The sequence below is a fragment of the Callospermophilus lateralis genome, chromosome 6 (genome assembly GCF_048772815.1).
Source record: "Callospermophilus lateralis isolate mCalLat2 chromosome 6, mCalLat2.hap1, whole genome shotgun sequence".
NCBI lineage: Eukaryota > Metazoa > Chordata > Mammalia > Rodentia > Sciuridae > Callospermophilus > Callospermophilus lateralis.
Genome location: NC_135310.1, coordinates 121,821,250 through 121,831,271, shown reverse-complemented (window position 1 = coordinate 121,831,271; position 10,022 = coordinate 121,821,250). Strand labels below are relative to the sequence as shown.

The window sequence follows — 10,022 nt, the reverse complement described above, 5'->3', positions numbered from 1 at the left end:
AGTGAGTTGGGAATGAAATGCTTACATAACATAACCTCTGCACTTCTCTGGGGAAGTCCTCAGTAGGGAAAAACACCAAGAAGCACCAGAGTACCAAGGGAAAGGGGTCAGGAAAGGGAAGCTGTAAGGGGAATTGAAGGTTCTCAGAATTTAGACTACGCAAGTATATAAAGTACTGAGGTCCCAGACTTGATCTGGGCTCAATGTGGAAGATCCTTCATTCCCAAGTTCTAACTGATTACTCTGCAAGAATATTTCCTCTGGTCTTAAGTATTTGATACTATGGGAGGGTCAGAGTGAGATAGTGAAGAGATGATAGATGGATAGAAGATATGCAGGTATTATATGCATTGACATTTAGTAATTTTTAATAAAATTTCCATTTATTTCTATGGTCATGTTTGTATCTTAAGGAACAAAAGAAGGATATTACATCTTCCTGCTTCTGCTCAACCCAAATTTTCTGAACATACACTTTTCCAGTGAGACTCAGCATTGTGTGGAGCCACCTCACACAGAGGACCCAGGGTTTCAAGGACATGAGTTTTGGCAGCAGCAGACATGAGTGATAACCACAGCAGACATTCCACTCCCTGGGGGCTCTAGAGGAACTGAGATGGCAGGGGGGGTTCCCACAGGTTCCTAACCTCTTTTATTTTTTTATTATTTTTTTTTCAAATGAGGGCATTTTTTTTACTTTTTATTTTTATTTTCTTTTTATGTGGTGCTGAGGATCAAACCCAGGGCCTCACATGCACGAGGCAAGTGCTCAGTCACTGAGCCACAATCACAGCCCCCCTAACCTCTTTTAAAGCTGAAAGTGCACTCACTGCTGCTCTTCCAGACTCCCCAACAGTTTCAAGGTGTGCTTCTTTATAATAGATTCAATTCTGTTTGGAGTGTCTATGGGAACAGCAGGACAATCCTGAATGACAGTGTTCCTCACCACTTACCATCACCATAAAGAGATCACTCAGGTGACCTTAGAAATCCCCTCAAACACACAGGAAACTAGAATTTGGGAGAACAGGAAATCATGAGTAGCGTCCATATAGGAACTTCTCTTGAATCACAGAGGAGGGGAACCGAAAGTTGTTTTTGAAGTCTCTCAAATTTGGTAATCTCATGAACAGAACCAATCAGTGGATTAGGACTAAACAAAATCATAAGTTGCTAAGCAATACCTTGGGATGAAGGGGCTTTATGACATGTAAAGTGTCTTTGAATCTACCATGTATTTATTAAGCACCTTTTAAGGACAAGGCATGATGGCAGCCAGCACAGGGTACACAGAAAAGTCACACAACTTAGCTTTGCCTCTGAAAGAGGAAGCAACGAGCCTAAACCATAGAACCAGACTCTCAGCAGAGACTGACCCTGCAGAACTCTCATCTGGTGAGAGATGGATACCCAAACTATTTTAGGGCAGGACTGTGGTATGGGTCTCCTCTTGGTGATCTAGGAGTCAGTAATACAGGATGTTGAAAGCCCTCCTGATGTGTGAGGGCAGCTGCAGGTCAGGATAAGACCTCACTCAGCACAGCATCTACCCTAACACACATGTCATGACTGAGGTTGAATGAAAGACTCACCACCTGACGGGATGTCACCGCCGGCCTGTTCTTCCTGGAAATATTGGAATTTCAGTCCTTTCTAGGTGTAACTTAACATTTTCTTTCCATTGCACTATATCTTCAGAAACAGGAGATTCAGAGACATTTAACTTTCAGTATTCTCTATGGAGAACATCAAAACATATTCTTTGCATCAGAAGTTTAATAGTCATATGACAGGAGAAGAGCTTTCATCATCTTAAGACATGGCAATGTCTCCTCTGGGCTGTTACCCTGAGTGCCCAGTAGAATAAACTGCCCAATTCATTCATTGACCTGTGTCTCCCAGGTCAGATTCTCTCTACAGAATCTCTCCAGTCTGGCAGAAACTGGGAGAAGTTCCTCTCTTCACAGCCCATTGTCTCTGTTAACCACTACTAAAGGTGTAGCTTTCCTTCCCTCTCAATCTTTGGAAGTCTTGAAGCTCAAGAGTTTCTCTTCCAATGTCCTCTAAATACAACATAATGCCACTGACCCCAAGATCTCGGTCTGAGTTGGTCATTCTGTGATCCAGGACATTGAAAAGAGAAGCATGAAGCCTTAAGGAGCTTCTTAAGTGAAGCTCGGTCACCCTGTACTGCCCAAATCCAGGCATTCTCTTTAGATGATTCATTGTGGGGCTGGGGCTGGGGTTGGGGCTCAGTGGTAGAGCACTTGCCTAGCATGTGTGAGGCACTGGGTTTGATTCTCAGCACCACAGATAAATAAATACAGGTCCATTGACAATTAAAAACATATTTTTTTTTAAAAAAAAACCTCCCCTGTTGTCACAGCCTAGAGTTTTTAGCTTATTTCCACTGATTCTTTTCTTCAGGTAAAACCCTTTTCCAAAACTTGGATTAGGATGGAAGAGTATGTGGGCGATTGACCAACATTCTCAAAAACTTGAATATTTTTGTTGCTTATTTAAAAACTGTCTTATTCCCCCCTAATGAACTACTATCTCTTGTCCTGGACCCTTTACAAGAGTCTTCTCCTAGAAACAGATGTGTCATCACAAAATATTTTTCTGATTGGCTAAAGCTCAACTAATTTGAATTTTAATCTTGTGTTATTTTATTCTTGACCCTTCTGTCTCACTTGTGAGCTCTATTGACCCCCAATCAAAGCACTCTAAAAGAAAATGTCCAGAAACGAATCATGGTGTTAGGATTTTTATTCATGGCTGTCCTGATGAGCCCTCAGGAATCATGGGCTATCAAAGGTAGGTGCTAAGAAAAATCAGAACTGAGGATAGCAGATAGTGAAGCTTTGGAGAAATGAACTGTGTGTATTTGCAAGGGAATCTTTGGAGTGAAAGAGAAGTGTTACAGGTATATGAGGGTCTGAATCTCAAAGCATAAAATATAGTTTGGTTGAACTCTTCCCTCATCATAAATTGAAGTAAGTCAAATTTAGTTTGTAGGATTCAAAACAGTTGCACATTAATTAATACCACTAATATGATAAAAGCCAAACTTACAGAGGGTGCAGGGAGATATTTTTCTGACAGGCATTAACATTTAACATTTCTGGGCTTTAATTTTTCTTTGGGGAATCTTGGTAAAATTCAAATATTGGAAACATCACATAATTTTGTTAGAATTAAATGAGAAAAAAAATGAGAGATTATTAGCACAGTTCTTAGCTGAATACCTCATAATTTTGGGCAGGTAAATCCTGTCAGCATATTTTTGAGCATAGGCATTGTACTGAAGATCACTAAAAAGAAAAGTCACCAAAATACATCTATCCAAGAAAGGGGACAGATGTGCTGATATATATTGCATTTAATTTACTGTTTCTTGGGATAGTGACAGCTCCCCACCTCCTTCTGTGCTATAGTACATCTTACATTGTCTGTGGTCACTGTTACTTAGCAATATTTCCAAGAGCATAGACAAATGAACAAGCAGAGAGTCTGATATTATTTTCTGCCATATCCAGAACAAATATTTGTGTTATTGTAAATATATGTTGTGGGAAAGTATTCTTCTTCACCCAGAGTGGCCCTATGGAGGGTTGCACTTGGAATGGAAATGAGCAAAGGAATAACCCAGATCCCAGAGACATAATGGCATTGTAGGTTTCTACTGCCCAGAAAGAGCCCTATATTGTCATGCTTACCTGGAAAAGTAGAGACTTCTTCTGGGTTGGAAAATGGTAGTCAGAATATAGTTGTTGGTGCATAGAAGCAAATGCTAAATAAATTCCTAGGTTTATTAATATACAGCCAAACATTAAAATTTCCCTTTCTCTGAATCTGAATACAGAAACACTTTCCTTTCAGTTTCACATATTTTGGAGGCTGCATACTCTCCAAATATAGCTTTTCTTTTTATTCCCTTGGTGTTGGTTATTCTTAATATCAATCATGATAATGCCCCATAATGACCATTCCAATATAAGGAACATTAAGATAAAGGTCAGATTACTAAGTTCAATTCAGATCATTATCCTTCTCAAAGAGGTATTCATGGTGTGGGTTTGCAGTCAGGGAGGTAGGTGCTGTACAAATGTGCAAGATCTAAATCTTAATTTTATGGGTGCCTCAGGCCCTAGTTGTGTTTTCCATGGGTCTGGTCCTTAAATACAGAGCAGTTTCTGACCTTAAAATGTGAAGCATGCTTGTTAGAGGTTTGAAGACACTCCAAGAAATTACTTAAGCTCCTCTCATTTAATCTTAAAAAAAAACTCACAGTAGAATCAAAATCACAGCAGAACTGTAATTGAATAATTCCACATAATTTGATAGAAAAATCTGCTGAAGATCACTAGGTAAGTAATTGAACAATATTTCAGGGTTTTTTGTTTTCTTTTTCCCCTATTTTGCAGTACTGAGTTTTGAACCCAGGGCCTTGCATGTGCTAGGCAAACCCTCCTACCACTGAACTATATTCCCCAACCCACAAATTCAAGATTTTGTTTGATTTCGTAGTTCAGAACTTAACTCTTCAAACAATATTTCTTAGTACAGTGTTGGGAGAAAGAGATGCTCTTGAATTCTGGCCCAAGAATATTTGATACCTGGGTAAAGTATAGCAGCTCCTCCTCTCTTAGGAGCTGCTGCTGTATTTCCGAAAAGAAAATATGTCCCAGCTAGTCAAGTGGAGTCAATTAATAGCTTCATAAAAGGCTGGACTTTCAGCTGTCATCTCCTTCAGTCCACCTCTCTAACAGTGTCTCCTCATCTCTTCCCTTCCAGCTTTGTTCAGTTTGGCTGTGTGTCACCTTGTTCTCACCTTGTCACTCATTCTGTCTTCCTCTATTTCATTTGCCTCAGTCTGTCTCCATTACCTCCTGCTCACATGCATATATCTTTTTCATCTCCCCATCCTGATTCCCTCCTTAACTCTCTTTTCTGCATTTCAGAGGACCATACCATCATCCAGGCAGAATTTTATCTGCACCCTGATGAATCAGGAGAGTTTATGTTTGACTTTGACGGTGATGAGATTTTCCATGTGGATTCGAAAATTAAGGAGACGGTCTGGAGGCTTAAAGAATTCGGACAATTTGCCAGCTTTGAGGCTCAGGGTGCATTGGCCAATCTAGCTGTGGACAAAGCCAACCTAGACATCATGATGAAGCGCTCCAACAACACTTGGGACTCCAATGGTACCACTCCCTTCTCTTCTCTCTGCTGCGCTCTTGGGTGTAGGGATCCATAGCTTTAACATAGATACTTCAAGTGATTTGTCACGTATTGTGACTTTCCCTCCCAGAGGCCTTACCCTAACCATAAGCAAACCCCAAATTCTCTTGCCATGGACCCCAAAATTTTGAGTTTGTGCCTTTCTTGATGTGCTCAAGTCTTGTCTCTATTATCCATGGCCACTCATGAACTCATTGTCCATGTTGGGGGAGGCAGGGATAATATCCTTGAAGATCTTATCTTATGCCTGAATGTTGGCTCCAGAGCATCAGAGCCAGGTTTCTTCAGATTGTGGCCCAGACTTCTCAGGGCATAATTTCAACTGATTGGGTTTAGAGTCACTAGATAAATTTGTACCATTGGGGGAGAGAGAGAGGAGCAAGCCTAAGGAATAAAGGTTAATTTCTGTTCTGTGTCCCCCCAGTGCCTCCAGAAGTGACGGTGCTCTCCAGTGGCCCTGTAGAACTGGGAGAGCCCAATGTCCTGATTTGTTTCATCGACAAGTTCTCCCCTCCAGTGGTCAATGTCAGATGGCTTAAAAATGGACAGCCTGTCACCACAGGAGTATCAGAGACAGTCTTCCTACCCAGGAAAGACCAACTTTTCCGCAAATTCCACTATCTCCCTTTCTTGCCCTCCAATGAAGACTTCTATGACTGCGAGGTGGACCACTTGGGTTTGGAGAGACCTCTTCTCAAACATTGGGGTATGGAATGTCCTTCAGACCTCTTTAAGTTTCCCCCTGTGATGCTTACGCCTGGACATTTAGAACTCAGAGCGTATCATAATATCTGCTACTCTTCATACCCTTGTGTTCTTCCACTACCCAACTTCCTCAACTTTTTAATCTGCAATTCCACCAACACCTCATTCTTTCTCTTCTTTCAACTATTCATAACTATTCTATTGACTACATTTAACCCTAAATGCTGTTCCCTACCACATGCATTACCATTTACTCTGTTTTATTTTGCCCCAGCGTTTGAAGAGCAAACTCCACTACCAAAAACTAAAGAGAATGTGGTGTGTGCCCTGGGCCTGGTTGTGGGTCTAGTGGGCATCATCATGGGGACCATCTTCATCATCAAGGGCACGCAAAAAAGCCATACAGGAGAACGCCGAGGGCCCCTGTGAGACAAGTGGAGGTAGGTCAGGTCAGAAGGACATCTTTGGAGACTTGGGAAAGAGGAAAACAGGGAAAATCATGAGTGATACCTTAGGAAGGAGGACAGGAGAAGCTGTATCTCTTGGTTTCTCTTTGCTAGTACAAACCAGACATAGGCATCATCTAGTATCCCAAAGCTTCAGGACCTGTCATCTCTTTTCATAAATTTGCTCCTAGGTCATACCCACAGTCTTAAAAATAATTTTCAGCACCTCAGGTCATTGTTTTGCATGATAATACAACATCCTAGTATTTAGGAGAGTAAGCTTCAATATTTAGGAACCTTCTGGATTATTTTTCCTAAGGCAGGGCTTCAGTACAGGAGCATTTTCCAAAGCCTGGCACCCTTGGGCTTAGGTAGAATCACTGAAAGAAATGGAACTGTCTCAGAAGCCAATGCCTGTTTTTGATCCTCCTGTCTTAAAAGTGCTATCAGAACATCCAAAATAAGGTGAAGCATGGTTGGTACTTCATGCTCAAAGTGGTGTTGACAGCTGGCATTGGAAATGTCATATCTACTAGAGGCCAGAAGAATATCAAAGGACTTTTCCAAAGTCAAATGATAAATAGGGAAGATGAAGAAATCCAAAGGAAAGAGCTCAAATTTACCCATCTTAAGCTCCTTAATAACTATTTGTGTCCTCCTCTAGGTGATGACCCTTCTTAGAAGATCAGTGAAGAAGTTTCTGCTTTACTAGCTTTCCAAAGCTGATGATACCAGTGCTCACCTCTGTGAAAAGAGCCATATTCAGCCCTAAATCTCAAGACTGTGGTGGCTTTCCTCCACCTCTCTGTATTCTAACGGCCTGCTGGGCTTCCTTGTCTACTGCCCCTTCCCTCTATTTCCCATCGTTATGTTGGCACAATGCAATTCCTCTGGCATGAATCCCGTAGGATTCTATCTCTGCAATGGAACATTCTGAACATTGCATGGAGACACCATCCTGTGTACTTATTGCTTAGAGTTTCTCCAAACTGTTTTTTTTAACATACAATAAAATATTTTGAATGATTCTAATGGAATTTTCAGTGTCTGAACCAGTTCTTTGTGGGGAGAGGGAAGTTCCAGGGAATATGTTCAGTTCTTCCATCCTGAAGTGTCTTAATGTTGAGTGTATCTTATAGGCTTTAGAATTAATCAGAAAAGCCCAGTCTCACTAGGGCTTGGTCTCATTTCAAGCATCTGTGGTCATCCCTGTTGCTGGGCCTAGTCCTCTTCTGGGAAACCTAGAGCAGGTTGGTTTTCTGGGAGTTCTCTATTGAACAACAGGTTCAGAATCTGTTTTGGTTCTTGGGCCTCCAAGTCACTGACATAATGTATGTTCAGTGTAGTGAATCTCAAACCTTGGGGTTTCACATATGATAATGAGTTCAACAGACAGAGGGGGACAGAAGGGAGTAGAGTGGGGATAAGATGAGAGGAGCATCCACAGACATTACAGGATTCACATGCTTATCAACATCAACCATTCCAGACTCAATGAGGAATGAGATGGGGCACTGAAGATTGGCATTACCCATTCTTTTTTTTTATTGAATGATTTTTAATTTTATTATTATTATTTTTTATTTATACATGACAGTGGAATGCATTACAATTCTTATTACACATATAGAGCACAGTTTTTCCTATTTCTGTTTGTATACAAAGTATATTCACTCCCATTAGGTGTCTTCATACATGTACTTTGATAACGACGACCATCATATTCCACCATCATTTCTAGCGCCATACCCCCTTCCCCTCCCACCCCTATGCCTTATCTAGAGTTTGTCTATTTCTCCCATGCTCCCCCTCCCTATCCCACTATGGATCAGCCTCCTTATATCAGAGAAAACATTCGGCATTTGGTTTTTTGGGATTGGGTAATTTCACTTAGCATTATCTTCTCTAACTCCATCCGTTTACCTGCAAATGCCATGATTTTATTCTCCTTTATTGCTGAGTAATATTCCATTGTGTATATATGCCACATTTTTTTTTATCATCTATTCATCTGTTGAAGGCATCTAGGTTGGTTCCGCAGTTTAGCTATTGTGAATTGTGCTGCTATAAACATTGATGTGGCTGTGTCCCTGGAGTGTGCTGTTTTTAAGTCCTTTGGTATAGACTGAGAAGAGGAATAGCTGGGTCAAATGGTGGTTCCATTCCCAATTTTCCAAGAAATCTCCATACTGCTTTCCATATTCGCTGCACCAATTTGCAGTCCCACCAGCAGTGTACCTTTTCCCCCACATCCTCACCAACACTTATTGTTGTTTGTCTTCATAATAGCTGCCATTCTGACTGGAGTGATATGTATTGAATTATTTTTATTTTTGCATTTCTTAAGAAAATCACTTGGTTATGCAATTCATTTCAATGGGTCATCACAGTGAACTGAATTAATAGAGTTTCTAAACTGACTTTGTTTTCCTGGAATAAATTGGACGTAGTGTAATTCATTACAATTTATCGCTCATTATTTAGGAATCTGAATTTCTTTCTAAGTATTACATCAGTAATCTGTGACATGGAAACTCTGTAATCACTCAGAGAGTTCTAGGTATTTAAAAAATTTCTGTAGGATTTCTCCCTTGACCTGTAAGTCCTTCTGAGTATGCTGCCTAATTTGCAAACATGCAGTTTTTCATTGACTTCTTTTTTTCTTTCTTTCTTTCTCTTGCTGGCTGGTGATCTAGTGCATTACCCATTCTAATAGACCATGGTCTCAGACACCTGTTTCATTACTGGAAGAATAGTCTGACTCGTTCTTGGAAGTCTCCTCCCTAGATATGTATCCTTGAGTGGAAAAACTGAGTGGAGAGAGATGGGGCTGGATATGGCATTACAATGAAGAAAAGAAGGTTTAAAACATAGTGAATTGTCATTTGTGAAACTAGGTGAAGTAGAGTTGGGTTTCATGTTGGCTTATCATTTACTAGTTATGTATTCACTGGTATCGTACTTAACTTTGCCTCAAATTCCTCATGAAAACATGAATGTTGGTTTTTATTGCATTGAGTCATTTAGGACTTAAAGGAAAAAAATAAGGCAAGTAATTAAAAACCATGGTTAATGATGCCAATTATTGCAAAAATTCCACTGTTTTCTTTAAAATTTCTATGGCCTGATAAAAATCCAAGAGGAGGAGGCTGGGGATAAACAATCACAAATCAACAATTACTATTAAATTTATTAAATTTCTCTACCCCTGGCAAGAGAATTAAAGCATAATTTTGAGAATATTGAGGATAGGCTAGGCACAAGTGTTTCTATTACGTATGTATGATTTTTTTGTTATAAAAACACAGATTTACAAAAGAGAATACAATAAAATTTGGATGGGTATGTAATAAAAAAGAAAAAAATAAATCCATATTCCCCCATGTAAAAAGAAATAGATTTTAGTTTTAGAACATTTTTAACTTTACAAAAAAATGCAGAGAAAGTACAGAGAGTTCCCCCACAGCCTCTTCCCTCCATCACCTGATCCAGTTTCTTCTATAATTAACATCGCATTAGTTTGGTACACTTGTTATAATATTGATAATATTTGTTATAATACTGACGTTTATTCTTAGCTAAAGTCCATAGTTATACTAGGGTTCACTCTGTATCACATAGTTC

General features: G+C 39.9%; 1 protein-coding gene across 1 annotated transcript; it reads left to right on the top strand.

Annotated features, from left to right (window-relative positions):
- Window positions 1–2,689: 2,689 nt before the first annotated feature.
- On the top strand, window positions 2,690–7,411 carry LOC143400736 (mamu class II histocompatibility antigen, DR alpha chain). The gene is made up of 5 exons (XM_076857739.1): window positions 2,690–2,817; window positions 4,965–5,210; window positions 5,672–5,953; window positions 6,227–6,392; window positions 7,063–7,411. The coding sequence occupies exons 1-4, from the start codon at window positions 2,754–2,756 to the stop codon at window positions 6,379–6,381; spliced, it is 747 nt and encodes a 248-aa protein (XP_076713854.1). The 5' UTR covers window positions 2,690–2,753; the 3' UTR covers window positions 6,382–6,392; window positions 7,063–7,411.
- The last annotated feature ends 2,611 nt before the right edge of the window (window positions 7,412–10,022 follow it).